Source organism: Columba livia, chromosome 7 (assembly GCF_036013475.1).
Source record: "Columba livia isolate bColLiv1 breed racing homer chromosome 7, bColLiv1.pat.W.v2, whole genome shotgun sequence".
In the NCBI taxonomy this organism is placed as follows: domain Eukaryota; kingdom Metazoa; phylum Chordata; class Aves; order Columbiformes; family Columbidae; genus Columba; species Columba livia.
Window position 1 is genome coordinate 24,749,147 of NC_088608.1, and position 22,912 is coordinate 24,772,058.

At 37.9% G+C, this 22,912-nt stretch overlaps 1 protein-coding gene across 1 annotated transcript in view; it reads right to left on the bottom strand.

Annotated features, from left to right (window-relative positions):
- Positions 1 to 19,364, bottom strand: part of TTN (titin) — a 242,931-nt gene extending 223,567 nt beyond the window's left edge. Inside the window, exons 1-14 of the mRNA XM_065069777.1 lie at positions 19,138 to 19,364; positions 16,844 to 16,947; positions 12,823 to 13,026; positions 11,836 to 12,123; positions 11,009 to 11,097; positions 10,683 to 10,918; positions 6,588 to 6,882; positions 6,190 to 6,342; positions 5,589 to 5,708; positions 4,444 to 4,581; positions 3,494 to 3,631; positions 2,875 to 3,012; positions 1,003 to 1,278; positions 764 to 889 (exon numbers count right to left, since the gene is read on the bottom strand). Coding sequence (XP_064925849.1) covers positions 764 to 889; positions 1,003 to 1,278; positions 2,875 to 3,012; positions 3,494 to 3,631; positions 4,444 to 4,581; positions 5,589 to 5,708; positions 6,190 to 6,342; positions 6,588 to 6,882; positions 10,683 to 10,918; positions 11,009 to 11,097; positions 11,836 to 12,123; positions 12,823 to 13,026; positions 16,844 to 16,934 — 2,292 coding nt within the window. The 5' untranslated portion in view covers positions 16,935 to 16,947; positions 19,138 to 19,364. The remainder of the gene's footprint in view (positions 1 to 763; positions 890 to 1,002; positions 1,279 to 2,874; positions 3,013 to 3,493; positions 3,632 to 4,443; positions 4,582 to 5,588; positions 5,709 to 6,189; positions 6,343 to 6,587; positions 6,883 to 10,682; positions 10,919 to 11,008; positions 11,098 to 11,835; positions 12,124 to 12,822; positions 13,027 to 16,843; positions 16,948 to 19,137) is intronic.
- Positions 19,365 to 22,912: the final 3,548 nt, after the last annotated feature.

A 22,912-nucleotide genomic window follows, 5' to 3' on the forward strand; every position in this document is an offset into this window, starting at 1 on the left:
ATGAGAACTGTCCTCCAAATTTATTCACCTGATGCCTTAGCTTTCAATTTATTTAGTCTGCAATAAACAATACTACTAACTAGATAACTGTCAACAATTAAAATAACTGAAAAGATTTCAAAACGTTATTGTAGGTGTAATGACTTTGGTAAACATATATAAGTCTTTAAAGAGAAAAATATTTTAGGTAGTTTTTATAGTAATTATGTTTGAGGGGAAAACCAGTTCAAGTGAAGAGAGATGGGAACTTATAATATTATGTGAAGGAGCTGAATAGAAGAATGGAAAAAATAACATTAAAAATGGATTGTGTCATATTATGCAGTCTAAATTTTCTTTTTCAAAAACTAGCTTAGTATGTAGTATTCTGCAAGGAAGAAAGAAGCACTGTTCCCAACACACTAGTGAACTGATGCACATAAAAAGATCGAAAAGCGATAATTCTGCTCTGTAAAAAACATTAAGTTGCATGATAAATGTTTACAATTTCACTGTTTTACAAAGTATTGAAGCTGCATCCTTAAACAGATTAAAAGGTTGTTTAAATAACAAATAATTACAAATCACATTTTAGCAGTTCATGTGTCTGTTTACAGCACTGCTCCTTCTTAGGCAAAGCCAACAAAAACAACTCTAGAGAGCATGCAACACTTCTTGGGAAAGCAAATACTGGAGCAGGAGGAAAAGCCAAATAGAATGGGTTATCTGCTGGTTATTATAAATGAGTACGCTGTTCTTATTGGATACAGTTTTTACTTCTTACCTCATATGTATGATCTGGTTTAGGAACGGCAATTTTAGAGACTGTGAAGTGAGGACTTGCTGTGCGGGGTCGTGGATGTTCAACATGAATTGTTTTCTCAGTCTTGGTTTCTGTTGCTCTTTTTATCTACATAAAGCAATTAAAAAAGTTTTTGAGAATGTGATGCATTTCACCAAACTGAAACAGATTTCACTTGGACATAGTTTTTGGAAAATAATGCCATATAAACTGAGTCTAACCTCTGTGGATATATGAACTTCCTTCTTTTCAGCAGCTGGGACATGTTTCTCAGGAGGAACATAGACAGTTTTAACTTCTTTAGTGACAACATGACGTTCTGCTGGGGCCTCGGCAACGTGCTCTGTTGCAGCGTGCTCTTTATAGCCGTATTCCAAAGTTTTCTGCTTTACATACGCTTCATCTACTTGTTCTGGTTCCCAGGGTGATCGAACACGTGCCTGATCAACTGCTGCAACAACTGTAGCTACAGCTTCAGCCTTTATTCCAGCTTCAGTCTACAGATAACATTGGTGGAATTTATACAATTAGTCATTATGTTAAAGGTTTGCATATCCAGCAAAGACTTATAAATAAAATGTTCAGTAATGTGTATTCCAGACAAAGAGAGAGTGGATAGATATGCAAAAGTAATAATGTAAACATCAAATGTGTTCACCTATAAACATGCTTCAAGAGTCAGTATGTTCAAATACGGAGATATTTTTTCTAAGCTCTAAGTACGCATATTCAGAACATCTCTATGCTTGTGTGCTTCATACATATCAATAATTGTATGCAAGCCCACTTTTAATACTTTATAGTCACATTTATGGGTCCTTGTCTAAGCATACAGCAGGTATGTATATGTGCACATAATTTTAAAGTCGGTATGTTCATCAGCTCCATACAAATGTCAGATGTTACTAAAAATGTAGAGAATGTATCTAGCATCTGATGTGAATGTATTTGCTAAGGAATATAACCACAAAATTTTTTATCACAGGCATATGTTAATTTGGTGCTAATCTATTTTAAATGATTTTACAAAAGGAAAGCTCAGCTTTCTGAGAAACTGTAAATAATGCATTTGTATCAGGACTTCTATTTGTTTGTAGTAACTGATAAATACTGTCAACTTCTATGTTATCAGTGTCCCACAGTTTATCAGGGTCCTCCTAGTTTTTATTATTACTGTCATAGCTGATCTGGATGTAGCAACAGAGCATATGAAATGTATTCCTTGTAGATGGGAAATAACCTAATAGATCGTTTCATGCTGATTTAAAAATCATTATCACCTTAAACTAAAATAACTTAAGGAAGGCCAAAATGTAATTGTTTACAGAGATTTGAGGTTATTTTTAAAGTAGTGTTCAGGTAACAGGGACCTCGCATTCAGCATCTCCTGATTTCAAAATCATTGCTTATAGCAACTTGAATTTGGCCCTAAATTCACCTAATCTAAGTAGTAACTGTACCCTCTTAGCAGTCTGACTCCTCTGGCTAAATTTTATATTATATGCTCTTTTAATTATATTTTATAAAAGTACTTCATTAATATGCCATACTGTTTCTTACAAAGCAGGTAGATAGACTTTAAATAAAAGCTGTTGGCAATGAGGTTCTTCTTCCACAAAGTAGCGTCAACAAGTGTCTGATTGTCAGAAGTAATAAACCAGACAGACTTGAATGGATGTTGAAGTTTGTATTGTATAAAGAACAACACAATTCAAACCTTAATAGAGAGATTGTTTTACCAGACAACCATAAAATCGCAGGGAACAATCTTGTAGAAAAAAAGGATCGCAGAGTCAGAAATTTAAACTAGTAAACCTTATTTGAAAGTCATTGGTAAGGAGTGGGCTTTCACTGAGAAATCCCACTGTAGTCTTAAAAGTGGCATTTCTTAAAAGGGTAAGACATAAACATCTTTATTTCTAGAAACTTAATCACACCGACTCTGCTGCTCAACAATCATCCCACTGATCGAGTATGTTATCAGGAATTAATTCAGGGACATTCTATTGTACCCAAGTAGCTCTTAAGAGGTTAGGTTTGCAGATAAAACAAATTGTATCAGTGCATTCCACATCTGCAACAGCTATATTCACCTGATCATAAGCTAGATGAATTTGTTCTCGCTTGGCTGCAATTTCTTCTCTAGTTCTGGACACTGTGACTGGTACTTTGGTTTTATCAGTAGCAATTATTTTCGGAACTACAGTAGTTTTCTTAGCTTCCTTTTTAATCTAATTATTATGGCAGAAATAAAAGCTTCAGTTACATATGATCTTGAAAAAAATTTGAACGTCATAAAAGCATTTTGGAATGGGAACAGAGAAGGAGAATTAAGGGGTTAGATCTTTGTGCACAGCACACAGCTCTGTATTATATGTACACTGATAAGTATTGTTACACCCTCACACCTATTTAAATAAAAGTAAAGACTTATTTTTAAAAAAGTTAAAATGCATTTCAGGAGTCACTCAGTCCATCCCCAAAGGTCAGTCAGAAGAGAATTATGGGCATCCTATTAATGAAGACAGTTAGGAGAAAAAGATCAGATGTGGAATAATATAATCTAATTAATAGTATTTCTAAAAGCTTGTGAGTGAAATAAATCTTAGAAAAAATGAGCTGGAAATGTATAGTTAGTATTTTTTGAGGGACACATAAGGTTTCTAAAGAAGGAGGATAAAAAACAAGTATGCTTGCAATAGTGCTGTTCACCTTTTCATGGGTTATGCTCACTTGTTCTTGTTTGGTAGCAATTCCTTCTTTACTTTTCGATACTATGACCGGCGGTTTAGGTTTATCAGTGGTAATTACTACCTTAGGTACAGAAGGTTTCATATCTTCCTTTCTTATCTAGTTTTTATGGTAAAGAAAAATAATAGTAATCAATTATGCCTGTTGTCAAAATTACACAGCTTTTCAGGAAAGTGGGATAAGGTTTCAGAATGTATATCAGTAAAAGAAAAAGACCTGAGAAATTAAATAATTCCTTTGAACAGATCAACCTGTCTTATATGCTAGCTGAACAAAGGGCATTCAAAGTCATTAACATATTGCATTAATCTGTGTGTGAATTAGAGAGGAATCTTCCTACTTCCTAGTTAACTGTGATATATCATTGTTATGTTTGGAAGAAACTGTTTGCATAAAAAATGAGTATAACTGGCTTAATGTTTACTCCAATCAGTAGATGGAACTATTTCATTGCTTACTCCAACAAACAATGGTTCCACAATATGGTCTACCAGATGCATTCAGTGCTCACACAAACATGAACTTAATTGAATCAAACTCCACATGTTAATATCATATAATGAGAGATAATCTTTACAATTTGTCTTCAGAAATCTACTTTTAGACAAAAAGCAAAGGTCATTAAGCATCAGATGAAATTCTGAGTACCCTGGCAACAAAAGCCACAATGCTCAAAGGACCTGCAGGAAGGGCAGCAGCACTCTTCCTCCGTAGACAGAGATGCCACAAAGTCAGTAGTACTGGACTGCAATGTTTGGCTTATATCTGGAGTACCTTGCTTTACAAAGTTTTCATTTTGTCATCTTCTCTTCATAGAGAAGCAAAGATATGTAGCACACTTGATGAAGAATGACGTTTTATAAATCAACTAGTATATAATAATGAGCTAAACATCTGTAACATTTATTTACCGTTTCATGAGCAACGTGCACTTGCTCACGTCTAGTAGATATTTCTTCTCTAGCTCTCGATATTCGTTCCTGTTCTTTGGCTTTGTCTGTGGCGATTATTACTGTGGGTACTGGAGTTTTCTCTGGTTCTTTTCTTATCTGGATGTTTACAAATAAAGAAGTTTAAATTACATATTGTTTAAAAAAACGAGGTATGTGATTTTTGATACATTTGGAAAAGAGGATACAAACAAAAGAAAGGAAAATGTCAAACTCTGAATTTCAAAATAATCTGGTCTGGAAGCAACAATAACAACACAAACAGACATTTTATAAAACATACATATATTTAGCATTAAAATAATAAAACATTCCACAAATGCTTGCTTTGCTACTGAAAGCACTAATAAAAGAAATTGGATCAGAGAAAAACTGTCCTGCGTCATCAGTTTCAGAAAGTGTAAGATATTAAAAACAAGTTTTAGGTAACTTTCACTTTGCCAAGAAGTTCAGATGTAATCTGCAAATAAACATGTAATTTTTTTGCCCAGGTGGATTTCTCTTTCTCAGTACTTTCAGGATAGGTCACACTTTCTTCCTCATGCATTTCAGATGCTGGTCTTCCATTAAATCACATTTGCCTGATAAAACACATGCTAAAATAATCTGAATTCTGATCACTCATCAGTATTTTCAAAATTGATTTCAAAGCAGAATGAGTTTTTCCTCCTTTTTCTGATCCACTGTGCCACCAACAAATAAAGCAGGCTACAAATGGCAAGCTTAAAAACAAAATCAGAATTTAAAAAAACGGAACATTTAAGAAGTAGTTCCTACATGTCAATTCTTTAAAAGATTGAGAACACTATCCAGTAAATCACCACACAACATAAAAAATAGATTTTTTCTAAGTTAATGTTTTGCGAGTTTACCTATCACATTCTTAGGCATTAATAATGGAAGAGAAATAAAAAAGGAAATAGAGTCATCAGCAAGGACAGATAGAAGAATGATAGCCATGTAAAATAGAAGAGTGAACAAATATAAAAGGAAAAAATAATATTACTGTATGTCATTTTTCTTGCTCGTAGGCTTGTCTTTTTGATGAGATATTAGATTTTTGAACAAGGTAGGGTATGGCAATCATAGATAACACCTGTATTCACCTTTTCATGAGAGATGTGCCTTTGTTCTCGTGAAGTAACAATTCCTTCTCTAGTTCTCGATATTACTGTTTGTTTTGTGGCTTTATCACTGGTAACTACTACCGTTGCCTCCTTTCTCATCTGATTTTTACAGCAATAAAGAAAAAAACAAAGCCTTAACATTCATTTTGACAAACTGGTCATCAAAAGAAGGGGAAAAGGAAAAGTAAGAGAGGAATGCAAGTGAAGGAAAAATAGTAAGGGAGAATTATTTTATTCCTAGTGGGGAAATTATAAGTCAGATATTAAAGGAAAACCTTAGTGTAAGAATAATGTTAGATAATAAATGACAAGGGAAAATAAAGGATCACTTTCATAGAAGGCATTCTTAAACTTAAAAACAGTTTAAGAATAACTAGTTCAATCCTGCTATGATGGAAAGCAATCGAATAAGTGATCCACAAGCATTCTTTTACAGTCCAGATGCTCTAAACGAGCATGCATGCTTTCGTAGTGCACTGGGTAATATCTTGTTAATTTATCACAGTGAATCATGCTTTTTTTGCATGTTGGATGAAGGGATAAAGGGGAAAATTACAGAATGGCTGAGTTCTATTTCTACCTGCTCCTGAACAGGTGGAACGTGGACTGCAGTCGTTGCTGTCCTTTTAGCAGTTTGCTCTACAACACGGGGAGCTGGTTCTCTCACCATGGCTTGATCCACAGCAGCAACAACTGTAGCAACAGCTGCTGTTTTTTCACTGTCCCTTCTTACCTATATTAGTCACATCAAAATACATTTTTTTTCATGTTTTGCATACATTCAGAAGAAGCACAAAACAAGCACAGAGACAGCATGGTGCAAAGAAGCTTTCAAATACTGACAGCAGAAATCTCTCAAGAGCAGACACACAAACATTTTCATACACAGCCTCTCAGATTCCATTTAGCAGATCTATTCAGCAGTGGTCAGTCCAGACATAGAGCAAAACCAACGCTCTTTCCAAAAATAGACTTTACCTCTCTATCAGCAGCCACAGCCTCACCAGCAGCAGCACCACTAATGGTAACTTGTTCTTGGACCCCGTATCTCCCCTCCCATCTTTCTTCAGTTCTTATTTGGGTGGCACTTGTAGACACTTTTGTTTCCTTCATATGGGCTTCAGCGGTTGCAGTATATTCCTCCTGCTTCCAAGGAGGAAGGACTTCGGCCCCAGCTGTTGTCACTATATGTGTTTTACGAATTGGAGATGGAGATTTCACTGGTCTAATAGGTGAGGTGGAGGTGGAGATTCTTCCAGCAGGAGAAACAGACCTAATGGAAAAAAAAAAATATATATATATATATATATGTAATTAGTGTTATACAATGACAACTATATAAATAACTTCAGTCTGAACTTTAATTGACTCCCCATTTAGGGTATCTTCAGTACTCTGTAGTTTGATTTTCAAAAAAGCTTTTGAGGTGTTCTACTTGTAAATTGCACTTACCTGTTTTTAACATTATGCTTAATGTGTGTCTTTGTCACAACTGTAACACACAGAATCATAGAAAGGTTTGGGTCGGAAATAACCTTAAAGATCATCTAGTTCCAGCCTCTCTGCCATAGGCAGGGACACCTTCCACTAGACCAGGTTGCACAAAGCCCCATCCAATCTGGCCTTGCACACTGTGGGGCATCCACAACTTCTCTGGCCAGCCTGTTCCAGTGCCTCACCACCCTCATGGGGAAGAATTTCTCCCTTATATCCAATCTAAATCTACCCTCTTCCAGTTTTAAGCCATTACCTCTTGTTCTGTCACTACATATCCTTGTAAAAATAAATCTCTCTCTGGCTTTCTTCTAGGCCCCCTTTAGGTAGTGGCAGACTGCTATAAGGTCTCCCCGGAGCCTCTCCAGGCTGATCAACCCCAACTCTCTCAGCTTTTCTTCATAGGAGAGGTGCTCCAGCCCCCTCATCATCCTGGGCCTCCTCTGGACTTTCTCTAACAGATCTGTGTCCTTCTTACATTGGGGGCCATGGAGCTGAGTGCAGTACTGCAGGTGGGGTCTCACGAAAGCAGAGTAGAGGGGAAAATCACCTCCTTGGAACTGCTGGTCACACTTTTTTTGACGTAGCCCAGGACACTTGGCTTTCTGGGCTGCAAGTGAATGTTGCCATGTCACATTGAGCTTCTCATCAACAAACAGCCCCAAATCAGTCTCCTCAGGACTGCTCTCAATACATTCCCCACCTGGCCTGTATTTGTGATTGGGATCACCCCAACCCATGTGCAGGACCTTGCACATGGCCTTGTTGAACTTCACGAGGTTCGCACAGGCTCACCTCCCAAGCCTGCCAAGGTCCCTCTGGATGCATCCCACTGATACCCACATGAAACAGCAGCACTGGATAAGAGTCAGTGGACTGTACAAGGCTTGGTAGTCTCTTGGTGACCTCCCTGATATGAGCCCCCAGTAAGCAGCACACCTCCCTAGAGCGCACGTCAGGCCAGCAAATGGTGCCTCTGCACCTCCCACAAGACAGTCACTTACTACAATCACCCACCACCTTTTCTTAGTTGTGCTGGTTGTTACTCGGGGAGCAGATCGGGCTGCCTCACTCAGCTCCAGCATCTCTCCTGATGTGACGGGCCTTTCCCCTTCAGTCCGCAGAGCAGTGAAGTGGTTCTGCAAGGGCACTTCAGGCTCCGGGAGAAGCCTCTTTCTCCTGCTGGTCCTTGCCCTTGTAAGCTTCCATTGTTGTGCATTATTAGCCCTCCTCACTTCTGCATGTGCCACTGGGGGAATTTTTGGCTGTTTGGCTGTGGGCCCACTGCAGAACCAACTAACTTGTTCTCAGCCTCCCTGATGTTATGCAGCCTTCTCACGGCTTCCTGCAGCTCAGCCACCGGCTGCAGGAGGTCCTCCACCTGGAACACCTTTTGCAGGAAGGTCTGCACCTCTCCCTGCCCAAAGAGAAAGGTCTCGGCCGTTTCCTGCAGTCCAAGCTCCGCCTTGCAGCCTCCCCCTTGCGCAGCTCCCGCTGCCTGGAGGCATCGCCCACCTCTGGGACAGACGCAGCAGATCCGCCCGCCGGAGCTGCAGTCTTCGCTCTCAGACCAGCGCCCACCGCTCTGCGAGGGGGCTCAGGCGGGGCGGGAGCTCACGGAACGGTGCGGGCTGCTGGGCTGTGCGCACCTCCGGCTCCCGCTCGGCCGGAGCCGCAACGCCGCTAACAGGAGCGCCTCCCGCGCTGCCGCGCCTCGCGCTGTTCTTCTTAGGCGGGGTGGCGGCTGGGCGGGCAGCGCCCGGGGCTCGTCAGCGCCTCTCGGGAGAGCTGCCGCCGCGCACGGGCACCCAGCGCGCCCGGAGTCGCTGCGCTCGGCGGCTGACAGAGCGCGGGTCTGTCACAGCATCGTGGAATCGTTTGGCTTGGAAGAGACTCTCGGGATCATCCAGTCCAACCGTAACCTAAACCATGTCCCTGCGAACCTCATCTAAACGCCTTTTAAACCCCTCCAGGGGTGTCGACTCCACCACTTCCCTGGGCAGCCTGTGCCAATGCCTGACAACCCTTTCTGTGAATAAATTTTTCCTAATGTTCGAGCTGAACTTTCCCTGGTGCAACTTGAGGGCCATAGCTCAGTTTGATTCCCAAAGAGAAATAACGGTAAATGCCGAAGGGTGTTTCACTCAGGCACATGCTTAAAATATAAAAATACATCATTATGTTCCATTTGCTCTATCTTAACTCTCCTAGTAGCAAAAGTACAAAAGGCTTCCAGGCTGTGACCGTTACATGTTATATTGCAGTCCGGTCTCTGCAGAGGGACAAAATGATTAGTGTAACTGTTCTTTGTAAAAATAGCATGTGGCAGCCACCGAGCAACAACAGAACTGTACCTGCTCCTGCACCACATTTCCATGTGTTGTCCATAGGTGTGCTCAGTGTCCAGGCAAGCTTCTGATCAGGGCCTGCAGTTTTTCCCATACTTTTATAATCTCAGCCACAATAATTGGTAGTCACTTAGAAAGTGCTAGTTTCTAAATTTGAATATTCCAAAAATTCAACCCCAGCCCTAGCAGGTAGTTCTAAAGCATATCCCAAACTGCTTTAGCAGGTTTTCTAACCTAAATTTTCTTTGAGCCGATTTTTTAATGCTGTATTTCTCAGATAGCATTAACAAATTTCAGCAGTAGGGGGCAGCAGTATCATTAATTTTCAGATTTATTTTCTGATGTGTTTTAAGTCTAGAAGTGGTTTGCCCAGCAGTAGAGTATTAACTCCTAGTTCCATATGCGCTCTAGATGGCACTATTGAATTATTCTTTCATCTATGCAGTTTGTTCATTATTGCTAGTTCCTATCCATCTATTTTTCCAGTCCTTGCAAGTTATTGTCAATGTGGCAAAATTCACCAGCATACCTAGCTCTGGTGATTTAAATGGGGCTCTTTTGAGTACCCAGCTTGGAGATGTTCCTTCCATGACGCTGGTGCTCCAGGATGCTGAAGCTGCAGGACTTCCAATGCAGTTTTCTCCTTACCTGCCTCTCAGCATAGACCTCCGGTGGTCCCCCAGACCACGAGCCCTGCACTTCCAATCACTCACTTTCCCTCTTGAGACCCTTTACACAGCAGAGACAAACTTCATTTTTCCATAACCACATTTACCTTGCCTACCTTCAAAACATTGTTTCTGCAGTCATTACCAGCATACACATAAAACATGTTCACCTTTTTTTACATATCTTTCCATTCTGTTTGCCACTCATCAGTGCCATTGCTCTTTTCTCTGTGCATCTAAAATAATCAAGGGCCAATTGCTCTACTCTTTTATTCTCTTTCCTCATGAATTTGGAAGCTTTGAGTGCTACTTCAGCTATGTGTAGAGCAATCAAATAGGATTTATTCTCTAAATTATTTTTTTCCATATGGGACAGAAAATTTACAGGAGGCACACACTTCTATAGCAGTAGCAAATACAGCACATTATAGTTTATGGTCAGAACAAGCTCAGTCAATATTAAGCCATTCTTCAAATCTGTACTATGCTCTTGCTCTACAGCATTACTGCTATATATGAAAGTATGCAAAAAGCAATCTTGTTTGAAAGAATAATAAGTTTACCTTACTGGTGAGGGCGTTGGTGCTCTGACATGTCTTACAGGTGATGGTGATTGTCTAACAGGTGACGGTGATTGCTGTCGTGCCATTTGTGCTTTTGCAGCAATTATCGGTGGAGTTGGTGATTTTGAAGGTATAGGAGGCATTCGTGGAGGTGCTTTGTGTGGGAGCTGTTGGGCACCTTCCATGACCATTTCAACACTTGTAAGTGATCTGGCATCAAAGTGGGCTTCAATCTTCTACAATGAAATAAAGAAAACACGTCTGAGATACTGTAGGAGTAATCATCCACGTTTTAGCCTTACCTGGTTTGCTTTTGAAAAATATACCTTTTCAATTCTGGCTTGTCTTGTTTGTGAAATCTGAGCAGTCGAAACAATTGTCTTTGTCTTTTTAGCAGGAACGGCTTCTTCCTCAGCTTTTGGAAGAGAAAACATGGTCAGGAGAATTGCACATGGCAAGAAACGATAAGCAGTTGCAGAAATAAATAAATGGTCAATTCCTATTATATACAAATGTATATAAACAACAAAGAGTTAAGCAACCATCTGTTTTTCCTGCACTATCTATAGACAGATAACTGAAAATAATATTTTTGCATTACTGTGTCACTAAAAAAAAAAAAAAAAAAAAAAAAAAGTAGATTCTTCAGAATTAGTCCTGGATCTCAAATGACTATACAGTCTGGAAGTCTAACTGAGGTGAAATCCAAGCAAGACTGCTCTGGGTAGCATGATTCACTGCTACAATTCTCCTCTAAGAACTGTCTTCATCCTTACCAGGCTCATTTACAAGACCATATACAGTTGTGCAGTCTAATATATCTATTCTGTCAAGGCCATTTCACAAATAGTACTCTGAGAAACGTACGCAACAAAATGAGAACACCTGAAAGTATCCCACATTTTTTTCTGTGTCCTGGATCCTCAGATTAAAGACCCATTCTGGAGAAAGGGTCCTTTTAAATTCTCAGTCAAAAATCTGTGGCAAATTTCATCAAAGATATTGCTTTTACACAGCAAGTTAATAACCCTTGAGAAAAAAAAAAAGTTATAAATGAACTTATTGATATAACTTTTATGAAATGGTGCATATTGTACCATTACAACAAAGAATGCTCTCTTATTTTCATGGCTTGTAAGTTCAACTCTGTTACCTTGAATTAGCAATTCGGCTGTTGAAGTTGCACGTCCTACGTTATTTGTGGCATTTACTGAATAGGTACCGGAGTCTTCAGGGTATGCTTCTGCAATTATTAAGCTGTAAAGGTCTCCTTCTTGTAAAATTTGAAAATCGGGGGAACTTTGGATTTCTACTCCATCCCGATAGAACTTCACCACAGGTGTAGGGATTCCAGTCACTCTCACGTCAAGTCGGACTTGACTTCCCTGCCTTGCAGTCATGCTCTGTAGTCGTTGTGAGAAGTTTGGTGGCGCTGTTCCAGCTGCAGTTTTATTGAAGAAATACATAGAAAAACAATAATGTCTTTAAAAGAATTCTGAGGGCTAGATATTTTCATTACTAGAAGTGCACAAGGTCTGTTTCTTCTTCGCATGCTACCTTCAGAAACATTCAAAATATTAAGAGTTGATTTGTGAAAATGCGAACACCTTTAACTTTGTTTATGTGTTTAAAATTTCTGGTATTTCTGATTATGCCCATTATCACAAATATTTCTAGAATTAGAGATACATTGATTATAACCATAGGTAGTAAGCTCAGTCTGTTGGGTATGGTCCTTTACGTGGATTATTCTTTTAAATATCATTTATATCATTAAATATCATTAAGGCCTTCATCCTGAAGAACTTTCTCCTTTCTTTTATGTGTAGTTTGAATGTAAGGAGTGTGACAGATCACATGAGCAGAAGTATACAGGGCTAAGCCAGAAGTTTGTAATGGAGATTAAGAGTTTATAAAATCAAGATTAAACTTTATTCAGTTAAGGTGTGACAGATGCTGTCAGAAATTACTGGTGAGAATACATGCTGAATTCTAGACTGCTTTAGGAAAATTAATTTGGTTTGCTATTTCTTTGCTATTCATGTACTTAAAATCCAATTTTTTTTGTTATCTGTGACACTTCTGCTGTTGCTCTCTCACATTGCCAGCAGAGAGAGATGCTTCTTTAGCTGCTTGGTACCTGTGACAAGTAGCTCAGCAGTACTAGTTGCTTGCCCAGATCCATTGGTGGCTTGTACGGTGTATCTTCCACTGTTTGCTTCTGTCACGGCAGGGATCACCAGTTTAGCGCGGCCATCACTAAACGAGATCTGCACACCGGGCAGAGTTGCAGCAGAAAGAACCTGGCCATCCCGATACCAGCTCACCTCAGGAACTGGGAAACCTAAAGAAAAAGTAAGACAAAAGGAAATTTAGATGCTATGAAATTACAGATATCAAAAATTACCATAACAGTGATAGTGGAGTGCAATGGCATAGGCACAGATCTATGTCCAGTAATACAGTGGTAAAGAATTTCTTTTTAGAAAGATCTTTAAAATACATGGAGCAATAGGACAACTACACAGGCTACTGCATTTATGAAATTGCTTGAATAATGAGTGGACTGTAGTGTTTGGCAATCGTGTCAAGCAATAAAAGTTCATCAAAATTATAAAGGGGGTAAATTGATGCATGTGAGGTATTTTTTTCTTTATTTATTGCTGGTATTTTGGTAGTATAACTAATGAAATTATGCAGTCTAATAGTATGGAGACAAATTAAAAATCAAAGCTTCCAACCAAGTTAAGTAGTTGTCCTAACACTGAATTATTTTAGAAAATGAACTGACAGAAAAAGTGATTGTGACTGTTGTAGGCATTAATATTAAGTGCTATTAAAGTGCTTTGGGTGTTGTTTGTTTGTTTCTGAAGTGAATTCAGTTTGAGGTTGGTGGAAAGCAGCCAGCTGGAATCAGCTGATCTTCTGTTGTTCAGGATCATGGGCAGAAGAGTTGCACCTGTATCTACAACTGTTTTTTTATCTTTAAATGGTGATTTTAGATTCCCAATGGAATTTCTCTTCTCTTCTCAACCAACTTAATTGAACGACTCAAATCCGTTTGATGAACAGGTAAAATATTTAAATAAACCACATAAGGAGAACAGCTAATTTAAGGAGACAGGTTCAGCTCAAAGACTTTTTTGTAGTCCTAGAATACCATTTCTCCAAAATGAAAATCCCTGCAAATTTGCTTCATGTATTTCTCCACTCAAGCCAAATCACCAGTTGCACTGCACAGGGGCTCAGGAATGATATCTGAGCCTGCGCTTACTAGAGCTGCTCTCATCTTCCCAGTTCCACTCCTTGTGGTTTGGAAAACCCCAGGACCACAGAATTCTGCTTCCTTTGTAGAGTATTCATCCTACAAACTCATTTAATTATTTGGGGGTTTAATGTGCCAGGAATATGACTGTGTGAAACTAAAATGAGAGAGGAATTGAGATATGCAGATTGAAGCTTTTACTGGTTGTCTGCAGCAACACCAGACTTGGTTAGGGAAGCTTTAAATTTTGCTCATAGTTGAAAAACTGATTTTTAGATATATGTAAAACAGAAACACACTCACAGAGAATGTAACCAGTTTTAGAGATTAAAAATCAAAATGGTAAAAGTACATTTAAGTATTGTTTAATTTCACAGATGGAAGTTATCAACCAGCCCTGATGGGGCTGATATAATTCAGTTTTGTACTACTGGTATACGACAACTTGGGCATTATCACCATAAACATAGGCTATCCAGAAGATCCTACTTTAATTCAGAGCTATGTGTCTTCAACGTTCGTAAAATGAGTTCCAAAATGTTTTAAGCTAAGCTACCAAAAATCTTGCTGTCAATAGTGAATTTCTTGAAAGACTGCCAAAATACCTTATTTTCTTGTTGTAGCATCATAGGATGATTAGCAAACAGCATTTTGTGTGATAGGTTGAACAAAGCCTACGTTTTTAAAAACTGAGTCTATTTTGATGTCTCAAACTGGTATGTTCAAGGGATCCAAAGTTAGAAGCCATTTTGAATATCTGAGCACAAATTCATAATAAAAGAAATTCAGATTCTCGAACATCAGTGAACAAGCTCAACACTTGATCGGTGCTATGGAGACATGAGGATGGGCACAGTTCTAATGCCAGCAGCACAGTCGACTTTCCTGACAGTGACGTGCTATCTCATGTCCCCTCAGTCAATGCTCACCCAGTGGGGCTCCCCCATGACAATGTCCTGGCTGCTCTGGCACTTACTACTTGCAATCACGGGGTCTGTGTGTTCTGCGCTTTCTGAGCGCAAGGGGAGGTACTAGGGATTTTTGTCTGATATCAGACCCTTGTAAAGTTACACTTAATTCACATTCTGATACAACAGTACAGTTCATTTGTTCTAGTTTATGGACTGCAAAATTGCATCTCAGGTGGTTGCTAAGCTCTTTTTGGTACTTTTAGATTAACCTGTCTCTTCACATTGGAATTGTAGCTCTCTTAATACTTGTATATAAAAGGGCAGTGTTATCAGAGATGAACAGAAAATCTGAATTTCACATTCACAATAATTCACAAGAGACAGGAAGGGGAGACAGTGTAGCAGAACAAAACTTCGTAGTCCATTATCTATGTAATTAGTTCAAGAAATAAAACTTCCATATTTTTTATGCACTAGAAAAATTAAATACCAAGTCACTGTCATATCTGTCGATATTGGTGGGTGCTGTTGAGGCAAGAAAGATATTCCAGAATACCACAATGTGAATAAAAGCTAACAGGAGATTGCTTTCTATGATATTTGGGACAAAAATACAAATATAAGCTATTAGAAAAATTGCTGCATCTCCTCTTAGTAAGAAATTCCCCTCCCAAGTACTCCAGGATATCACACAAATGAAAATAGCCAAAATCACTACATTGAGCCATAACATTATCATCCTAACTTGTTCTAATGATATATTTATATATTTGTAATAATACTAGGAGTTGTAATCATTGTTGGAAAGAAACTTTTCATAGAAAATTTACAGTGTGCAGACAACAAGAGAAGGTCAAGGCAATTAACTGAGGAGTAGAGGGCCAAATAACAGAATAAGGCATGAAAAAATATAATGGATATAGACTACAGGACATGTTCAAACACCCCATTTGAACCTTGGGTGAATCAGTGTTAACCAAAGGGACCAAGGGATTAACCACAGTGGACCATAGATGTCAGAGATCTTTATAGTTGGACAGATCATATGTTTGCACCTGTCACAGAGCATCTGGGTAGTGTTTTATGGTATGTAGGTCATCACATTGCTAATGCCTGTAAGACAATATAATTCCATCAGCAGGAGCACATGCCATTTCTCCTTAGTCACTGCTGAGATCAGAGGCACTCTTGGAACAGGGTGTTGGTTATCTGGTAAAGTTATTTCGGGGGTTTGCATGGGGTTTTGCACAAGAAAGGGTGTTTTAATAGTGTGTGAACTGGCAAAATGAAGTGTCCTTTGAAATCATGTGGCATCTTTAAATTACATCAACAAATTATATTAATCCAGCCATGTGCTACCATCACGATCATGATACACATATACTACCTAGCAACTAGGGTTTTCTACCCTCTTCAGTGGTCACATAGACCTGGATTTCATGCTTTTAAGCCCCCCGCCAGAATTCTGAAGTTTAGTAAACTCAAGAGCACAGAAGGTAGAAATACAGATTAGCCAGAGTAAGGCTTAGCACTAGGTCAATAAAGAACTAGTATATGCTTTGCCTTTTGCACCTTGACTCCTAATTCTGTCTGATCATCATCCAAACAAGATTACTCTCTCCACCCTTATGAATTTCCCTTATTAGCACAGTAAGTATTTTTATGTAAATAGTTTGAATACTATTTCCCCCCAGTTTTGATTAATTTAACATACATGAGAATTAGACACCAGTCTTACTGGCAGAATAATTTGTTATTGCCTGAGCAATCTTGTAATTTATGCAGAATGTTTGTGGGTATCTGACAGCACCTCATAGCGCTGATCAGTACTGTGTGATGTGGATATATGTTCACATTTCAGCACTGATCTTTAACCATTTAGATCAGATTATGATCCAAGAAAAGTGTTATCATTTGTCTTAGCAAACATTACTAAAATAATATTAAAAAATAATCAATCTTACAAGAATGAATCAAAACCTTACCACTAATATGAGCCTCAAAGGTTGCGGCACTACCCTCCAGTGCCACAACACTTTGTAATGGCTGTGTAAATGTTGGTGCTTTTGTCGTCATCTTTACAGGCACTCTGAAAGCAAGAAAAAACATAATTAGAAATCAATGGTGAATTTGTTATTTTATGCACATAATTCTTTCTAGATTTTAGGAATATTTGTAATTATTTTAATAACGATTTACTTTTCTCAGTTTTAGATCATATTGAGCTGGTGAAACATGAAGACTGTACATTTTAACAAAGTTGTATAGCAAATTACTCTTAGGGCACACGTGGCTTAGATGGATGTGGAACTGTTATATTTAGTGAAGCTGTGATCTGGCATTACAAGTATGCAGCAGGAGAAAAAGTTCTGCTTGACTCATTGCATGACCTTGTGCAGGTCATCTAACCTCTATTTGTCCATTAATCTCCTTTATCTAAAGATAAAAAAAAATCTCCATGTATTTTTTTTTTAATTTAAAAGTATTTTGTTAGTGCAAAGTATTTCCATTCTCTAATGGGAAGACAACTAGGTCACTAAGTAGAAACTGTCAAATATGTGAAGGTCTGCAATCTATTTGGCTTTGAAAGAGTGCCAGGAGGCTTTCTTTTAAAAGCAGTCTGTAAGTAGCAAATAATTTCATTTTACACAGAAGCATATTGGCATTAAAGATGCAGATAAAATTCTACTCTTTCTTAGAGAGTATCTCAGTGGAATTTTGAATATGGGAAGACAGCCACATTTGAAATGTGAGCTAGGATATAAGGTAGCCACTGACACTGATGGTTTGAACAACTGCAGATCCATGTGAAATCTGGAAGAAAAATAGTTCACTTTCTCTTCCTATGCCACAAGATCCTACTTTGAAATAGCACATTGCCACTAGAAAAGCTGCTGTATTGCGAATGTAAAATATTTACATGAACATATTTATTTACTGATGATGAATTGTGCAGGTTTTCAAAATGTAGCTACTATCTTCTTAATAATACCACACATCTGTTAAAGTTACAATTTTTCTCATTAAGAAACTCCCCTGAGAGCTTATCATGTCTTACTAAACAAGGGTTAAACCCATAATCTTTTCAAGCTAATCTCACACATTTACTGTTGTTTACTTTGGCTTTTGTGCCTGATTTTGTGTCAGTCCCAGACTTAAGAATTAGTAAGAAAGTGAAATTTCTTTCACTATGAGCCAAATTTATGCTGCCTTTCAAAGGAGTAAAATTTCTTTATTACATGAGTTCCTTCATTGAAGTCAGTGTCCGATGCCTACATACAATAAGTGCATAAGGGCAGACCCGGATGTTGTTTTGGGATTTTGAGCTGCTTTTTATTGCCTTTACTGATTATCCGGACACTTGTTCCAGTTTGACAGAGGAACAGCCTTTTATCAAAGCTTTTTCTGCTTTGAAGGTGGGGGAAAAAGAGTTCAAATTAGAAATGACCAGCATTTCATCACAACATAACACAGTTTTCTGAAAGGAACATGAAGACAAATATCTGTCATATGTAATTCACTAAGATCTACTTCGGTTGTAACTATGTTTTGAAGCTCAGCTAAAATATATGGAAGTTATATTGCAATATAATTAAACATTATGAAAGCTTAGATATAGACATAGATATATATGTAATTTCCTGACTCTGGAATAGATTGGAAATCATTTAATTAAGTAGAATTGTCATTGAGTTCACACAAAGTCTATATATTTCATTGTCTAGGCAAATTTTGGTAATGAAGACCTGATCTTATAAGGCTTTTTGTATAATTAGAATTGAAAGTATGCATCTGAAATGTCATGTTCCAGAAATAACCTTCCCAGCCATGAATGACAGCTGACAAGTGTTCCAGAGCTGCCATGTAATTGATACCTTAGCAGTTGATTCCCTTAAAAAGTCATCAGCGCTTAGCTGATACCATGTGCATTTTATCAGAGCTATTCTTGGAGCTTCTCAGTTTATCTCTCAGTAGCAAGCATAACCTTGAACACTCCAACAGAAAGGAGTTTTTAAGTTAAGCAGACGTTTCCAAGGACTTTTAAAAATCTTAATTTATATAGTCTTTAACAATAAATATACTGGAAAAACTTTTTTGCTGAGTGTTATCAAAATTTACTCCCATGAACTTAAGACATAATCTTGCCAGAGAATTTAAGTGCTCCATGTCTATACTCAAACTCATACCCCCTATGAGCAAATTTATGAATAATAGATCATATCAGGATTATTCATGACTGAGAAAATAGTCATTACACTAGCAGAAACATGCTACTAACCTGATTTCTCAAAGTGCCTGTCAGAGTGGGCTAAGCCCAACGAAATCTTCTTGAACGACGTCCTTATCCAGAGTAAGATTTTTTTTAGACAATCCCAGCATGAGAATTGTAGAGCCTCTAATCATAAAAACAAAACTACACAGTCTTGACAGTGTAGTTTTGTTTTTTTGCAATCCCTACACCCGAGGCGAGGCGGGGAATGCACGACTGCTCAGAAGTGCTAACATAGTTGTTTTGCTTTATATACCCCAGCTCTGCTGACAGGTCTGCCTCATCATGTCAGAGCCAGTTCTGATTGGTGTCCTAAAAGAAAGTATCTTGTGAGAGGGGATCTACTCAGTGTAACCATACACCACCTGTTGGTTTGATTGACAATGCTAATTTTGGAAGCACAAAAGGGATTCACTAAGGAAACATCACCAGTTCCAAAGATTTTGATTTATAATTAAATTTCTTTTATAATGTGCAGTTTACAAGCCCTTGCAAATTTCCTAAGTCATAAGCACAAGATGGAGAAAGCAATAAAGAAGTTTTTTAGCACAGGATACAGACAACTCAGAAGTAGTCATGTCAGTGAGATTCAGCATTACTTTCTTTCATTATAAAACATGCAAGAAGCTACCAAATGCATCTGTCAGTCACCAGGCTAAATAAGTAAGCTGAGCTCAGACATGTGGCTGCACACTATTAGAATACACTGTTTGAATTATTTTTTCCATAACTTTGAATTCTAAAATTGTATTGGGTAATACAAAAATTTGGCACTCTGGGTTTGTTTGTTTGCTCATTTCCTTCATTATTTTTTTGTTGGATGTTCCACACAGTTAAGCTTAACCAACAACAGCACACAAAAAGCAAAAATAAAAATTCTGTAAGAGTAAATTAACAGTACTGTAATTTCTAATAAAGCAGGTTTTAAATGTCACAGCGTTTTTTCTAGACTTGTGGAGGCCTTGCGCAGACCACAGAGTTAATCATCTATGGAACAGGGTATTAGTTTGTGAACTTCCACTGACCCAGCTTTGTCAGTCTGTGCAGCTAATTGTACCATTAGATTGGTTGCCTCCAAAGCATAGGTCAGAGTTAGAAGAACACTCTTGTCTATAGCAGGAATAGGAGGTGTTTTGCCAGAAGACCACGTCTGCCTGTTTCCATTGTTGCCTTCATATTCAAAAATCCTTTTATTTCCATATGAAGCAGAATATATATAAAACATACCCAACAAACCCTTTAGGCACATAACTGGCTCATAAGCCTACGTACATGCTTGGAGGCAAGCACATGCTTAGCTCTTTTGGTAAATTGTGTGCTTCAGTCTGCTCTTACCAAGATCCACAATGAAAAGGATCTTCCAGAGGATACCTAGAGAAGTAAACACAAGCTGAAGTTTTGTACTATCAGCTGCACTAGTGTTCGGAAACAACCTGAAGGAAACCTCCAGTGCGAGCTCCAGAAAACGGCAAGGAGAGAGAATACCACCACTATGATTCCTGCAAGGGGGTCTCATACTAGAGCTTGCAGATCTGAAAGAAACAAGAAAGTACATATCACTGTGATCTCATAAAATAACTTCAGGAATTTGATCTGCCCTTTATTTTATCCATCTCATAAGGTGGCAAATTTACAGCTACTCTTGGCATGAAACTGTAACAGCAGCAACAGAAACGGGAGGAATAGTCTCTATACTGGCACTACCTGGACTCTCACAGGGGTTGAAAGTCAGAGTACTATGGCTCATTTAGAACATTTTGTTGCAAATGGATATCAGGGAGCCTCATCTCTCTATATAAGACTTAGTATGATAACAAATGCAACTCTGTGCACTAGTGGGGAGGACAAATTAGCTTCTATTAAAAGACACAAAATGTCCAAAGAAGTCTATGTAAACGATATCTAATTTTCAATTCTAAATAGCCGCTTGCTAAGTTGCCAGGTGGCCACTTTTGTCTGTATTTGAACATATAAATGTTCAGTGGAAAATCAAACTTGGAGAAAGAACACAAGCTAGTATCTGTGAACTTAAACACAGTCAGCTAATGGTGATGTCAATTAAACAATGGAAAAGTTTATGAACATGTGATAACTTCTAAATGACAGAAATGTGTAAACTGGGACTTTTGAAGTTCTAGCCAGAAGTTAAAATTTTCTATTTCAATCAAGTCAACAACAATTGATGACAATAACAGAAAGTTGCCAGGAAAAAGATTTTGCTGTATTCAAATACATAACTCAAATATGTTTTATTTTTAAAATAAGTTCCTTCCTTTTTTTTTTTTTTCAGAAGTTTTTAATTTGCGTTTGATCACTATTAAACCTCTTTCCATTCTAATAGAAATTTGTACCTTCTCAACTTTTTACTTTTACTGGTGAATTCGGAAATGAAATTGAATTGTGAAATATCTCTCATACTCTCAAGGAAATACAGATTATTTAGATCACATGCCTTCTGTTAACAGAATGACTGTCAGCCCAGTGTGACTTCTACATGTTTAGTGTCACACAGCATATCAACAATAAAAAGCAGAAGGATGACTTTGGTCTTGTTATTGTGTAGCAAAGACGCGGCTGGTAAAAATGACATTGTTTCTTTGTTCCAAGATCAAACAAAAGTCAGATCCAGATAATGACAAAGAATTTTTTTTTTTTCAGAGAGACATACACATTGGGGATTGTTATGAGAATTTCAGCATTTGTGTCAGTCTGCTGCTGTTTAAAGTATAAACTACATATTGCCAATGTTACTGCAGTATGCATATTGCATTGTAGGCCAACAATAAAGTTAAGAAATAGCAGACAGTCTGCACCACAATGAAGCACTGTGGTACAGGTGCCAGCAACCTCTTGGTATGTGATTCACTTTGATTAATTCTAATAATCCTATTGACTTGATGAGTAGAGCTGCGCAATGGGACCAATTACTTTAGTGGGCCCACACAAAGGTGCCTTGAAAGCTGAAAACTCTGATCAAAACTTAAAGACAAATTAATTCTTTTTGGAACACTGTAAGCTTCAGACTGCCACTTAGTCAAGTTTTCAATATGTGGAATTTCCTAATTAGTTGTTTGGTTTTGTTTTGGTTTTTTAAATTGCAATCTTCCCTTTTCTTCCTTATTTGTTAAACAGTGGCAGTGTACCATGTGCTGTAGCTGCACAGCCAATGCAGCATAAACCCTGCTGGTCCCTTAATCCATCTACACATGCTAATTTGCACACTGCACAAAAATAATCAATATCTTTACTGTTTCCTTCTCTACTTCCATTTGCCCTCGCTCAATTCTTTGTCATGTTCTTTCCTATATGTTGTCTGTGAGATCTCCTTTCATATATTATTTTAATTTCACTCTGCCCACCAACAAAATATGCAGAACCAAGGGAGTAATGAAATAAATAATTTGGTCTCTTCAAATAAAATTTCCCACTGGTAAGATGCTGTCCTGAATCCTTGTAGAACTCACAAAACACAACCTGAAATGTATTTAGATGTTACATCCTTGCTGAATTTCCAGTTTTCTAATGTTTAGTTTTTAACAAAAAATATGCCTTCCCTCCTCCTACCTAAATTTTCTTTAAACTTAGAAATAACTAAAGAATTATTCTTTTAACTATTAATCCATTGAATCCTGACTTGACATCAAAACATATTTCCAACACCTTCATGAATTTTGCTTCCCCTACAAATACTATACATAATACTTTGCAATGACACCTTTAGAATCTCAAATAAAGGCTATAAAATGCATTATATTCACAAGAACATCCATATTCGTATGCTGCA